We start from the raw sequence: 15,447 nt of genomic DNA, 5'->3' as shown, positions 1-15,447 counted from the left end.
GTGGGGCAGGAGCCTTTGCATTAGTTTGGACTCTTTCCTTAGCAGGATGAATGCCTTCCTGGTCAATCATATGCCTAGGATGCCTTCCTGGTCAATCATATGCCTAAGTATGAAACACTAGTAATGCCAATAGCACACTTCTCTAAGCTTAACCTTAGACCAGCAGTCTGCAACGTCGCTAAAACCCGCCTTAGACACTCATTATGCTTGGCCTCAGTAGCACCTGTTATTAGAATATCATCCAGAAAGCAAAATACAACAGGGATATCCTTCAACAACTCCTCCATAGCCCGCTGGAAAATTCCTGGAGCCGCTGAGATCCCAAAACTTAACTGGTTATGCTGAAACAACCCTCTGTGAGTATTTACTACTGCATACTTCTTCGAGTCCTCATCATGGCATAACTGAGCATATGCTTGGCTCATACTGAGTTTCGAGAATACCTTATCTCCAGCCAAACCACTCAAAAAGTCATCAAGTGAAGGAATAGGATATGTGTCATGCCTAGACGCACGATTTACTGTGAGTTTATAGTCCCCACATAATCTGATTTTGTTATTAGGTTTCAAAATAGGTACCACTGCTGCGGCCCATGGGCTATTAGTCACAGGAGAAATAATATCCTCCTTCTGAAGTCGGTCAAGCTCCAGATCAACCTTACCTCGCAGTGCGTATGGAACTGTATGTGCTTTACAAAACTTAGGTGGTACTGATGGATCAACTTCAATAGCAAATTTAGGTTCCTTATAGCAACCCAAACCTTCTGAGGACAAGTCCAGAAATTCATTCTTAATAGAATTGGCCATAGCAGAGATGCTGTGAATGTTATCCAACACCCCAAGCCCCTTTATAAGATCCCCACCTACCAAGCAAGGACCTTCACCATTGACAATAACGACACTAGCGGAACTCACCTTAGAACCATTTTCAAGTTTAGCAGAGACATCAGTCTAGCCAGCCACCTCAAGAGCAGCACCACCATACGCCCTTAGACTAACCGTAGATGGGTTAAGTACCAGACGTTCCAAAGCTACAGGCCATAACTGCTCATACTAACTTTGAGATATAAGAGTACAGGCAGCACCAGTGTTCTACCTCCATTGGAACATGTACCATATTTAGCAATACACCAAGAATTATAGGATCAGTCCTCACTGCAGCAACAGAATGGAAATAACCATAACACGGATCTCCCGCAGATTCATTACACGGACCACCCTCCATAGAGAAATTTACACTGCTCTTAGACTGAGCTTTTGGCAAAGACTGCTTAGATTTTACCTGAAAACCCACTTTCTTGATGTGACCTTTCTGCTTACGTGCATGACACACAGCATTCTTAAAAGGACAGTCCCTTTTCCAGTGTAACTTACAACAACCTGTATAGGGAGTCTTCGGAATATTAGGTCCAACACTAGGATTAGAATCTGAAGGTTTAGCACTACCAACAGAATGGTTCTTAGCATTACATGTAAAAGTCTTCTTTGGATCCATTGGGGACCATGGTACATGGTGTACCACTCACCATCAGCTTGTACGTCCTTCGACGCAGCTTCCCTAGCTGTGGTCACGCCAACAGCCTTCTCAAAGGTTAATTCAGATTCAGCCAACAACACCTGCTGAACCTTATCACTGGCAAGACCCATTACAAACCTGTCGCGTAACACCTTGGACAGAGTTGCCCCAAACTTGCAAGTATGGGCCAGTACCTTTAGCACTTCAACAAAATTGTCAACAGACTCTCCTGACTTCTGAGCATGAGAATAGCACTTAAAACGCTCGTAGATAAAAACAGGTTTAGGTATATAGTGTTTATGCAGTCTCAATTATCTGCTTATAAGTGCTCTCTTCAGGCGTCTGGAGAAAGAGTAAATCTCTAGCCAAACCAAAAACCTTTAGCCCTGCCAAAGTGAAGAATGTAGCAACTTTCGGTAGAACTATATAGTAGCTCTGCGGCGGCGACTACCTTCTAACTTAACTTTTTCTACAGTTTTTTGGTTGCTAATTATGAATTTACCTTTAATTTTTGGTGCTCGAGTGTAATTAACCTGTAATTAACCCCTGAACTCCATCCAACAAGGCGTTTCCATACGCGATCTTCACAAGACAGAGCATGGGTACGTCTGTTTCGAACGGTTCATATCCCTTCCGGCAAGTGCAATAACTTGTTAACATATGGGTACCCAACCCCCACCCCCCGGGCCAGTACTAAACACAGCGAAGGGACATTCCATTTGGCCGACAACAAACAGATGCACCGCCAGTATCAGAACCCCTAAAAGTGCAGAAAAAATCAGCTGAAAAGGTAAAAACAGGTGCAGAGCTAATATATAGAATTACCCACCTTTCTTAGTATCATTAATTTCATTGGCTATGAAATATATATTAACCCTACTACAATAGGAGTCAAAATCCTCCTCTGCTTCCCTGTGTGGATTAACAGAACCAATCATACATCCCATCTTCACAAATTGAGTACAGACCTCACCAAGCCTCAAAGACAACAGCAATTATAGCAGTACACACTAGCCTAACCTCGCTAACGTTAGTCTAACAACCCAGCATAGCCACCAAATACAGAGCACAGGATTTACCCCACATAGGAACAGAACTGACCTAACTTAGCCTACAGCCCACAAAATAAACATTAACCTTGCCTATGACACAAGTTTACTACAATAGAACAAACTTACCGTAGTAGGCTAAATAGTACAAAATAAGCATCTAGCCTAGGACAGCAGCTAACAACAACCCTACCACTTAACCTCTGACAAAGACCAAAAATCACGCGCACCTGGACCCCGTACTCGTCGCCAATTGACTGCGGTATACACCCTCACCTACCTACCCAATGTCAAGCAAGGATCAGTTACAGTTAATGTAGGGTAATATAACATAGAACAGGCTACTCACGGTACAGTACATTTCTAGACAGGATGACTGCAGAAGCCGGATGGAAGCCTAGCGAGTTTCAACACGAACAGTGTCAATGTCCTTTATCAATGTGATACACAGACACAGAGATTCCTATTGAGGCAATTTGTGGGTCACTTTTCGGAAGACTCCAGCCAGCCATTTCGAAAGGCGCCAGCTAGCCATTTTTGCATGAAAACCCATTTTGGGTTTTTCATGCAAAAATGCCCAGGAAATGATAGGGCATAAAATACCAAACTATCGTAACGTAGGAGTGTGCACTGGTTACATTTTTGCCGTATTAGTATTAGATATGGAGGAGTGTCATACCTTATAAGTCGTAATTTGATTAATTATTTTTCTCTGTTATTAAGCATTTCCGAAGGTTGTCGTATTGAGAAGAAATTTTTTGTTTTGATGTGTTTTACCCAAGAAAAATATAAATTATAAAGTGTGAAGTGGCTGGAGTCTTCCGAAAAATAACCCTTTTATGATATTAGGATACTGTAATAAAGTATTGTAAATGCCAGCGCCTGTTAGCCTGGACAATGGTTAATGACGTCATTATTAGAGGAGCTTCTTAGAAGATGGCATTTCTAGTTGGCAGGCATGTGCGTTATGTTCAGAAGTCCTTGTCAGTCGAGACATTCAATCTTCCTTAGTGTTTATTATAGGAAAGGTAACAAAATGAGACAAAAATATTATGATACTGCATATATATATATATATATATATATATATATATATATATATATATATATATATATATATATATATATATATATATATATATATAAGCTGACCAACTTGGCGCTGCCTGGAAAATCTCTGAATGACAACTAGTAAACTCTCTCTCTCTCTCACTTTCCCCCATGCCTGTTAAGATAGTTGCTTCAGTTACATTGCCCAGTATTTTTGACATTTTATATCTCACCACTTCCCACCCTCCATTCCTATCAGGGCTGAACTTGGACTTGAGGGGCATCGGGAGTGTCTCTAGTCATCCCAGCGATCTTGAAAACTATGGATTAGACTCTAGTATCTGTCATTTTTTACGTTTTATATCCCACCCCTTCACAAACGACCCCCTCCTGTTGGGGCTGAACTTGTAAGAGCCTGACGCCGTCTCTTCCAAACACGTGTGTGTGCGTGTGTTCGTTGTCCATCGGAGTGGACAAGACAACAGGAGCATCTTGTTTTCTTTCTCAGTAAGGAACTACCAATAAACCAGTAAACACCCAGCCAGTATGTCACTCGATTCCCCATCCTTACACTGGTGACCCCGGAGTGACCCGAAGGACCCGGCCGACCCAAGATGATGACCCACCCACCGACAGACACATCATCGCTGCTTCCCGCCATTCCCGAGTTCTCAGTAGAAGTCCGACCCTCCGAGATGACCCACCCCACCCCCGGAGCCCTGGATGCCTCCTCCAGGAAACCTGAAGCTGCCCCCGCACTTGTACTGGACAAGCTGACCAACAAAGGGCCAGCCAATGTCATCCTTCAGCCTGCTGCCGCCCCTTTCGAGCTGGCTACCAAGGAGCAGCCACCGCCATCCTTCAGCCCTCGAGCCGGCCACTGAAGGATCATCCGATGTCACCCTTCAACCCGTTCCTGTCCTCCTCAAGCTCCTGCCAGCTGGCGCCACCCTTCAGCTTCCTACCCGCCCCTAGCCCAAGCCCTTTGAGCCAAACTACAATTGTCGGCAAGACAATTTCCTCATTGATGCCTCGCTTTGGGGGGGGGGAGTATTGTAAGAGCCTGTCACCGTCTCTTCCAAACAACCGCACCACACCTTCTGCCTGAGCAGTCGTCTCCGCAGCCAGGCCAATTAATCAGACGTTACCCACGTCTTGGGAGAGAGTATTTGTAAGAGCCTGATGCCGTCTCTTTCCAAACACATGTTTGTGCATGTTAGTCCCATCGGAGGGACGATACAACAGGAGCATCTCGTTTTCTTTCTCAGTAAGGAACTACCAATAAACCAGTAAACACCCAGCCAGTATGTCACTCAATTCCCAGTCCTTACAAACTTGGACTTAAAGGGCATTGGGAGTTTCATTATTCATCTCAGCAACTTCAAAAACTATGGATTACACTAATATCTGTAGTTTTCAGTTATTTTTACACGTCACCACTTCCCACTTCTCTTCCTATCGGCACTGAACTTGGACTTGAAGGGCGTCAGGAGTGTCACTATTCTTCTCAGTGACCTTGAAAACTATGGATTAAACACAAATATATGTTGTTTTCAGTTATTTTTACATATCACCCCCTTCCTATCAGAGCTGACCTTGGACTTGAAGGGCATCAGGAGTGTCACTATTCATCTCAGCAACCTCAGAAACTATGGATTAGACACTAATATCTGTCGTTTTCGATTATTTTTACATGTTAACCCCCTCCCTTGGACTTAAGGGGTATCGGGAGTGTCACTATTCTTCTCAGGGGCCTCAAAAACTATGGATTATGTCGCGAAAAAATTCAATGCACGGGATTTATTCGCTTCAAACTCCCGCCGATTCTGCAGGGTCTCGCAGGATGGGGAACATACTGGTCAGGGCGAGTAATGAACATGAATGTTATTGCAAATTTTGTTCAAATGCACGTACCGCTGCAGTATGCAATGTCATGTTTCGTCTGGTTGTTTGAGTGAGTTGTTGTGAGTTTGGGGTTCTTAAACCCAAGTAACTGGAAATGAGTCAGGCTAGTTGGCAGCAGCCTGGACAGGGAACTGGGACTCTTAGTGCCATTGTTTTGCCCTTGCCTCCAGAGATCTCGTAGCGAGCAGATGTGTCTATTTGGGCTCCCAAAAGGTTGGTGTGAAGTCTGGGACTGTGAGTGCTCCTTTGGAGTTGTAGCTTGTAATGAAAGTGGATGAATGAGAGTAGGCTGACGGTTTGGATGTTTGTGTGCTGCGGTGGTAATGTGGCAATTATAATTAAATTTCAGTGATTTCTTTGGTGGCCCACGTGTCTCTTATTGCAGGCATGGTAATTGTAAATTCGTTGTTGTGCTTTTGTTGAAGTCTTTGTGTGTTTGTTGTGTGAGGGTGATGATTGGGTTTTATTTTTGTAAATAAATCATAAAAACCTGGTACATGTCTCATTTGTTCTGGCATGGGGGCTAAGTCACTATCGTAAATCGTGGGTTGATCGTGCAGACTATTGCACAACGAAAAAATCAGTGCATGTCAAGGAAATTCCCGACACTTTAGTGGTCCTTCAAACCAGATCAACCCAAGTGCTAGTCCCCCGTGGGAGGTTGAGCAAGGCATGGTGTTTAGTTTTGCTGGTAGGGCACTCACAGTTGCCAGCCCATTGCCCGAGAGTTAGGGCGTAGATATTGAAATTTATCATAGGCCTGGAGGCCTGATAGCTAGCCTAGAATCTAGCAAGCTTTCCTTCTGGAACAGAAGGTATAATTTAGCTGCTGTGTAAACCAAATAATGAGACTCATCTGAGGCGAGCAAGTACGCCAGATTTAGATAAGAGGACAAGGGCTGTGTATTGCTTTAATTGTTTGGTGCGAGTAATATAACATAACTTGGGCTTGTGTTATTTCCTTCCAGCCCCTTTATGTTGTTTGCTAAGTAAACTTCTTTTTTAACCTACAGATTAATGTAAATAAATAGTTACCCTCCCAAACATTCACAAAATGGCAGACAGCAACAAAGCCCAAATGGAAGCCATCTTGGGCCTCCTGGATAATAATCTGGTCCATGCTCAAGGGATACTTCTCGAGTCACATTATGTCACTGTGTATCAGAACTTGTTAAACAGAATTCAAGCTGATGAACAGCAATTGCAAACTTTGTATATATCTAACCCAAGCAAATTAGAAACATTAACACATGATCAAGTGCAGCAGTCATTCAGTAAAGCAGTGGGAGTGACCAGGCTACTTATGAGCCAAATCAAGACACTTACACCCACAAACCAACCCACAACCTGATTGCCTAAATTGAAGGAATTGCCTCTGCCCACGTTCAAGGGAGAGAAGAGCGAGTTCAATAATTTACTAGAATTATTTGACGTACACTCGGCAAGGAAAGTGAGGATACAGTTTTTTTAAATCTTTGGACCTATATTGCTCAATAATGAGACATCTGGCAACTTTAGAAAGGGGATGAGCTTCAGTCTTACTGTGTTTGTTTTTTGCTTGACCTCCTATAACTTTCAGTCATATTCTACAGTTCTGAAATCATTGATACTTAAATGCAGTAGTAAGCTTTACAGTATTCGTTCAAGTTGTAATTTGCAGTGACAGTTCTGAGCAAAATGAACACTTTCGATATAACCTACCAAGTAACCTTACACAAATGAATTTATGACACCACAATGAAAGGAATGCTTGCATAATCGGAAACGCGGTCTTCCATAATGAAATCAAGAGTTAAATTTCAGCAATGTCCCACGAAAAATGTGGGGAACAATAAAGGAATGAATGCAATGTTATGATGAGAGAGAGAGAGAGAGAGAGTTGCTGTTGCGTAAGCCTAGGCCTATATGTGGAGCTACTCATTTTATTATTTTTTTTCTTTTAGAGATTGAGCGATACCATATTTGTATAGTATGTTTTAGCAATGGAGAGAGAGAGAGAGAGAGAGAGAGAGAGAGAGAGAGTTGCTGTTGTGTAGCCTAGGCCTACATGTAGAGCTACTCATTTCATTATTTTTTTTCTTTTAGAGACTGAGCAATACTATATTTGTACAGTATGTTTTAGCAATGGAGAGAGAGAAAGAGAGACTATGGCAACATCAAGAAACATCCAGTTACTTGTGTTTTCCCGCCGAAGTTATCGCGCTACTCCACACATCATAGAGAACGCTCTTGCAGATTTAAATAGATTTGGTCAACCTACCCTAGCTGTCACAACATTTGCTGCCATTAATTCCAGCTGACCTTTAACACCGTGAAATTCAAATATGAATGTGTAAAAATTAAAGAAATTATCATTACCTCGTATGATGATGCAATAATAAGCCTGTCCATAACGGAAAACGAGTAAATATTGCTGTTCTGATAAACAGTACTACCCCGAGATATCCACACTATCTTTTAGATCTCTATGAACGAAGTCATCTGAGAAATTCTGATTACTTCGGACATGCATGGTGTTTTTAAGTATCTGAGCGTTTTTGTTTTGCAGATTTAACATATATGATATAATTTGCATTGTATTTTCATATTCTAGATTAAATTTACTGAGATTATGTGTTTTCTGTAAGAAAAAAATTAAAATTTGATGAACGAAATCTAATGAAAACTGTATCCTCACTTTTCTTGCAGAGTGTACATGTCCATACATGCATGGAAATTGATAACATGGCGAAGTTCACGTATCTGTTGGGATCCCTGGATAGCGAGCCACTTAGAGTGGTAGCCTACAGTCTCTAAGTGTAACGGCAGGAAATTATAAAGTAGTGTGGGAGTTCCTGAAAAAATATTATGGGAACGACCATCAGACCTTGATAATCTTGCATCGGCGGTTAGCTTGTAAGAGGTGCAAAAGAAACGAGCAGGTAAAAGTTACTGCTGGTTTATTACAGATTCAGGCAGTTTATACAGCAGCCAACTGGCGCCGAACCGCGGAAGACAATGACATTGAGGGTGACCTGAGGTCAAAAACAATTAACAATAATATACGGCGAACAAGTACAATTTACAATACAAAAACATACAGAACTCCAATATGGATACAGTCTTGATGCCTGCGAATAAAGAAACATACGATACATAATTTGTGACAGTTGGACAAATGCATATAAAGTTGGAATGGTAGAAAATGCGTGACCTGGCATGTTAGGCGTGACGAATTGAGTGCGAAGAAAGTGGGAAGTCACCAAAGAAAACTTGCTCAGCGGAGACTTAATTAATGACGCCTTCGAAGCACACCGCGGACGTCGATATGGTGACTTTACAAATACTCCCACCCCAAGACGTGGGACATGTCTGACTAATCTGTGTATCTGCTGGGACGCTGAAGGGTACCACGGCTTCTTGAGGACAACGGAGGGGCCTCCCATGCGTGAGGGTGCTGGGCTGCTGGTGCGGGCGGGCCCTTCCTGGGACGGCCGCGCGCCCGCTGTTTGCGGGGGCCTGGGCGTGGTGAAGGGCGGCTGGGCGGGGAAGGCGCTGCCGTGACGTCGGTGCTCTCCTCCAGGAAGGCGGGCTTTAACCAGTCTATTGAAACCCAATCGTTCCTCCCAGGGAGTGCCAGCAGGAACGCCTTGCTGTTCCGCTCCAGCACGCGGAAGGGTCCCCTGTAGGGCCTGGTTAGTGGCGGGCGGACGGCGTCGACCCTGATGAAGACGTGGGTGGCGGATGACAGTTCTGGCGGTGTGAAGGTGGCCAGCCTGCTGGCGTGCGTGAGCTTGCAAGGGGCGAACTTGCCGGCCACGTCGCGGAGCCTCTGTAGTGATGGGATGTGGCGATCTTGTCACAAGTTCGCCCGGGACCACGAGGGGCTCTCCGTAGGTTTTTTCGGCTGCGGACGGGGTGCCGTCGGCTCTGGGGGTGGTTCTCAAACCGAAGAGGACCCACGGCAGCTGATGTTTCCAGTCCTCGGCGTGCAGCGGGCCATGAGGGACGCCTTCAGGGATTTGTGGAACCGCTCGACTAGGCCGTTGGCCGCTGGGTTGTACGCCGTGGTGGTGTGATGCGAGGTCCCCAGCAGCTGAGCCAAGGCGGACCATAATTCGGTTGTGATGTGGTCTGGGACGCCGAAGCGGCTAACCCAACTGGAAAGCAGGGCCTCGGCACATGCGCTGGCGGTGGCTTCTTGCATAGGTGTGGCTTTGGGCCACCTTGTCGAGCGGTCTACCACCGTCAGGAGGTATCTGGACCCGCCTGATGGGGGAAGGGGCCCGACGACGTCGACATGAATGTGGCTGAAGCAGCGCTCTGGCTGCGGGAACTCGCCTACCCCGGACTGCGTGTGACGTCCCATCTTGCTGGTTTGGCACTGCAGGCACTGTTTCGCCCAGGACGTGGTGTCCTTCTGCACCCCATGCCAGACGAACTTTTTTGAGAGCAGCTTGGCCGTAGTTCTGCCAGAGGGATGTGAGAGGCCGTGAATTATGTTGAATACCTGGCGGTGGCGTGAGGCTGGAACCAAGGGGTGGGGCTGACCCGTACTGATGTCACACAGGAGACTTGGGCCTCCGTGGGCAAGGGTCACGTCCTGCCACTTAAGGAACGTGATGGCGGTGCGGTAGGCTGGGGTTTCTGGGTCAGCAGCCTGTTCTCTGGCGAGGTCTTGGTAGTTTACTCCGAGCTGCACTGCGTTCAACTCGACTCTGGAGAGGGCGTCTGCTACAGGATTTTTCCTGCCGGGGAGGTACCTGACAGAGCAGGTGAATTCGGCTATGGCTGAGAGGTGGCGCTGCTGCCTGGAAGACCATGTGTCCCCCTGCCTAGTGAAGGTGTGAACCAATGGCTGGTGGTCCGTGAAGATTGTGAAGGGCGTTCCCTCCAGGAGGAACTTGAAGTGCTGGACTGCGTGGTACATCGCTCAGAGTTCCCTGTCGAAGGTGCTGTAGCGGGTCTCTGCGGGATTGAATTTCTTGCTGAAGAAGGCGATGGACTGGGGGGCGCCGTTGATGACCTGCTCCAGGACAGCACCACAGGCGACGTTACTGGCATCCGTTGTTAGCTGGAGAGGGGCCTTGGGATCCTGGTGTGCCAAGGCGGTTGCCTCGGCGAGGGCGGCGTTTGTCAGGGAGAAGGCCTGCTGCTGGCTGGGTCCCCAAGACAGGGACTTTGGTTGGCCTTTGAGAACTTCCGTCAGGGGGGCTGTGGTGTGTGCGATCCCAGGGATGAACCGCCTGTAGAAGTTCACCATCCCGAGGAACTCCTGGACGGCCTTGACGGAGGTGGGGGTTGGGAACCTGTTTACGGCTGCTACTTTTGATGTGAGTGGGTGGACGCCTGCCAGGGGATACCTCGTGGCCCAGGAAGTCGGTTTTCTGGACACCGAAGGTGCACTTGTCAAAACAGAAGACGAGGCCATTCTCTTGGAGGCGCCGCAAGACTGCCCGGATGTGCTGTTGGTGTTCACTGTGAGACATGGAAAATATGAGGATGTCATCAATGTAGCAGACGCAGAATTTCAGGTCCCCGAGGATGCTTCCATGAGCCGCTGGAAGGTCGCCCCGGCATTCCTCAATCCAAAGGTGGAGAAGGTGAACATGTAGGACCCGAACGGCGTGATGATGGCGGTCTTTGGTATATCCTCTGGTGCGACAGGTACCTGAAAGTATGATTTAAGAAGGTCCAATTTAGTGAATACCTTGGCTCTGTGAAAGGAGGCCGTGAGGTCCTGCATGTTGGGCAAGGGGTAGTGGTCGGGCTCCGTTGCAATGTTGAGACGTATGTAGTCGCCGCAAGGTCTCCAGGAGCTGTCCGGTTTCTGCACCATGTGGAGGGGGCGAGGCCCACGGGCTGGAGGCCTTTCTGCAGATTCCCGTCCGCTCCATCTCTGCGAATGCCTTCTTCGCCTCCTGAAGGCGCTGTGGGGAAGCCTTTGGAACTTCGCATATATCAGGGGGGCCTTTAGTTGTTATGTGGTGGTATATGCCATGTTTGGCTGGGGCCCCGGGGACTTGTCGAAGTTCGGGCTTGAACACTTCGGGGAACTCTGTCAGCAGGTGTGCGTACTGGTGGGGGGCGACAGAGCTGATGGTGGGTGCCTTGGGTCCTGCTGTTAATGGGAGAGACCGGCAGGAGTCAGTATCGAGGAAGCGCTTACGCCCCACGTCGACTAGCAGGCCAAAGTGCGCCAGGAAGTCCGCCCCCAGGAGCTGGGTTCCTACGTCCGCGACGATGAAGTCCCAGGAGTAATTCTGGCCAAGGATGGAGATCGACAGGGGCCTGGTGCCGTAGGAGAGGATGGGGGATCCGTTGGCGGCCGTCAGGAAGGCGGCCGGGTCTGGTTTCTGGCTGCGGTCCTCCCTGGATGCCGGGAAGATCGATCTAAAGGCCCCTGTGTCGACCAGCATCATCCTGCCGGAGATGGTGTCATGGACGTAGAGGCCTACTGTTCTGGGCCCCTGGGTTTTTCGGTTGCCATGGCGGTTTGTCCTGCTGGCCGCTGCCACCCCCGTTTTTTTGAACGGGTGAACGAGCAGGGTGGCAGGCAGTTTCGAGCGTCTTTGCCGAACCACTTGTGGTAGCGACAGAGGCCCGGGGAACTCCATTTGTTGTGGGGCGGTGGACGCCTCCTGGCGATGGCGTTGACGCCCTGCTCCATTTCTTCTTCCGGCTGGAAGAAGCTGACCGACTGTGTGGGCGCTTTTAGCTGCTGGGTGGCCTTCACGCAGTCCGTGAAGTGCTGCGCTGTTTCTATGAGGTCATCAAAAGGCATGGTGTAGGGGTGAGGAATCTGGGTGTGGACCTCTGGCAGGAGTTGGCGAAGGTAGATCTCCCACAGCAGGCTTATTTCCTGTCGCTTTTTCGTGCCGTCGAAATCTGGTAGTGAAAGAAGGTCCTCGACCATGCTCCATGCGTTTCTTGCGTTGAGGTCATGCCGTGGATTGACGGCAAGGTCAATAGCACGGGCGGCCCGATCGGCGATAGGTAGGGAGCACGTTTCGAGGAGGATCTTCTTCGCGACGTTGTATGTGAGGGGGTGTGTGTCGGGCACCCGCGAGACGAGTTTTCTGTATACCTCCTCCGGGAGGGCGTTAAGACCGTGTTGGCCTGCAGGATTTCGTCCGTCAGGTGCGCCACCCTGAAGTGGCTCTCGACCTTACGCAGCCACATTGTTGGGTTCCCCTGTATAAAAGGTGGTAACTTTATGGTCAGGGCGGGCCGCGACTGTGTTGCCGGGCCATGGAGTGTTCGGGGTGCTGGCATGGGTGTGGAGGGGCGGGAGAGCCTCGGTGCGGGGACGGGCGCGGGTGAGATGGGAGGAAGGTAGACCTCTGAGTCCATGAGGTCCGCGGTTAACTGCACGAATGAGGGGATGCCTGCGTCCATGCTCGCTCTCTGCCCTCTTACTGGAGTGGGGTACTCACGTCAGAACGCACTTTCGTGCGCTGTGTGGGTCCGTTAGTGATGCTGGTGGGTTTGCCGACGAGAGTCAGCATGCTCAAACACTGGTTACAGCGCCGAATTTAGGCCGCTAAGAGCGTTGGAGAGTTCCCAGAGCCAAGACTGAGTCGCCGTGTCGGTCTGCTAATGGCTCCGGGATACTCTGTAAGAGGTGCAAAAGGAACGAGCAGGTAAAAGTTACTACTGGTTTATTACAGATTCAGGCAGTTTATATAGCGGCCAACTGGCGCCGAACTGCGGAAGACAATGACATTGAGCGTGACCTGAGGTAAAAAACAATTAACAATAATATACGGCGAACAAGTACAATTTACAATACAAAAACATACAGAACTCCAATATAGATACAGTCTTGATGCCTGCGAATAAAGAAACATACGATACATAATTTGTGACAGTTGGACAAATACATACAAAGTTGAAATGGTAGAAAATGCGTGACCTGGCACATTAGGCGTGATGAATTGAGTGCGAAGAAAGTGGGAAGTCACCGAAGAAAACTTGCTCAGCGGAGACTTAATTAACGATGCCTTCGAAGCACTCCACTGATGTCGATGTGGTGACTTTACAAGCTGATCTTTTTGTGCCGAAATGTAAATGTAAGGAATTAAAAGCTTTCTTTATTGAACTGACCGTACTGATCTCGCAAATCAAGAGACTGAGTGGGTCTGCATTGGACCAAAGAATGCTACTGAGCCTAATTTGTCAAAAATTGTCTCAGGGGCGAGTTTATCAGAAAGTCGTTGCGTATTTGCGAAAGTGTGATTTTGATCTAAATGAATTGTTCAGTGCACTTGATTTCCTTATTTGTAGCATATGATGCCCTTCAGAGGAGGGGGCGGGGAAGTCTAGATAACGAAAGTCAGAATCCCGTGTTAGACTCAAATGCTTCACGTAACAAAGCATGTCCATTTTGTAGTGGTAAATCATTCACCCTTTAATTTTACAGAGTATCCTAACGCTGCCACAAAGAAACGACAACTAGTCATATCGCAACATTGTTTTAATTGTTTTGCTAAAGGTAATAGCAGTAAGACTTGTAGCAGTAAAGTAAATTGTAAATTGTATAATGCCAGACACCACAGTCTCATTTGTGAAGATCGTAGTAGTGATAAGAGGCACAGCATGAGGTCGTCCAACCAACCTACCTCCAGATGTTGCCACCTCATGTATTATTGTCACAACCAGTAACTAATTGAGGGCAAGAACGCCCGGGGAATAGAACTAACGTAAATTTGGAATGCCCAGTCAAATAAAAAAAATGAGAAGCCATGTGTAAATGCCAAAACTGTAAAGAATCAGCCTTCAGCCGAGTTATCAGTAACTTTATCAAGTTATGGGTGAGGTAACAATTAATAAGTTATATCCAGACTAGTGGAAAATGGGCATCACTTCAACAAACACTGTAACTGTCTCTCTGGTTCTATTTTACCTAGATAAGTCTCAGGTGAACAAAGAGATACATCACTTACCTTGTACACATTCATTAATGTCTCTAATTACTGGTGGTCAAAATGAAACGCTGTGTTTTTTAAACTTTAAACTAACAAATTTATTTCTAAGTTCAAAAGTCATATGCAGAGTTCACAATCTCAAAAGATTTACTATTAATTGATCTAAGATCTAAGTATTTCTTAATCAAGTATAATTCACAAAACTTTAATTTATTAAGAAAGCAATTTGGTTAGGTAACATTCAAACCATTAACTATCACTCAAGTTTTAAACATATACCTGATTAATTAACTTAAACACCAACATTCACCAAAATATTACTGACTGGAATCCACATAAATATTCTCTGAAATCTCAATAACAAGTAGGCACTAACAAAATGTTAAGTAACCACCAGCACAAAACTTTGAAACACAGTAATTATAAAATTATAGTAATATGATAACACAGACATATAAGAATGAAATATGCAAAAATAGAAATATAGCCTACCAACCACCAAAAAATATGCTTAAAGATTATATCAATCTTTCAAAAGATTACCTTCACTTTAAAAAAAAAGGTTAAACTCACGTCTTTCTAAGACTTTCTCTAGATAATGCTGCCAAGTCACAAAGACCCAAACAGTGATATATATAATTAGCAGCAAGACACATTAGAACTCACAGTAACAGATATGTTCATCTCTTATCAAAATAATAATTCTCTTTCACCTAGAACATCACTTTAATTCTTAACATAACAAAACCAGTAAATTTCACTTTACCTTTTGTAATTATTACACCCTTACACACCTTCCACAATGCTTGCACAAAACAGTATTTCAGATCACCTCTTACAAAATGAACACACCCCTTGGGTGAGTTTTAACAGAACTTTTACAAACAGTAAGCAATTAGTAACCCTTATGTATATGAATGGGATTATTGAGAGAGAGAGAGAGAGAGAGAGAGAGAGAGAGAGAGAGAGAGAGAGAAGAGAGAGAAAACCTATTTCCAGCAGGGTCTGTTCCTGACTGAGTG

The 15,447-nt window shown here is 46.2% G+C and overlaps 1 protein-coding gene across 5 annotated transcripts in view; it reads right to left on the bottom strand.

The window, feature by feature from the left end:
- LOC136851231 (cyclin-D-binding Myb-like transcription factor 1) overlaps positions 1 to 3,191 on the bottom strand; it is a 672,051-nt gene extending 668,860 nt beyond the window's left edge. The window contains exon 1 of one of the 5 annotated variants that reach the window (XM_067125176.1): positions 2,914 to 3,191. In XM_067125176.1, the coding sequence (XP_066981277.1) occupies positions 2,914 to 2,925 (12 nt within the window). In that variant the 5' untranslated portion in view covers positions 2,926 to 3,191. The remainder of the gene's footprint in view (positions 1 to 2,913) is intronic. The other 4 variants (XM_067125181.1, XM_067125178.1, XM_067125183.1 and 1 more) reach the window with 4 other exon arrangements.
- Between the last annotated feature and the right edge of the window lie 12,256 nt (positions 3,192 to 15,447).

The sequence above is a fragment of the Macrobrachium rosenbergii genome, chromosome 23 (assembly GCF_040412425.1).
Source record: "Macrobrachium rosenbergii isolate ZJJX-2024 chromosome 23, ASM4041242v1, whole genome shotgun sequence".
Classification (NCBI taxonomy): Eukaryota; Metazoa; Arthropoda; class Malacostraca; order Decapoda; family Palaemonidae; genus Macrobrachium; species Macrobrachium rosenbergii.
This window is presented reverse-complemented; position numbering and strand designations above follow the sequence as displayed.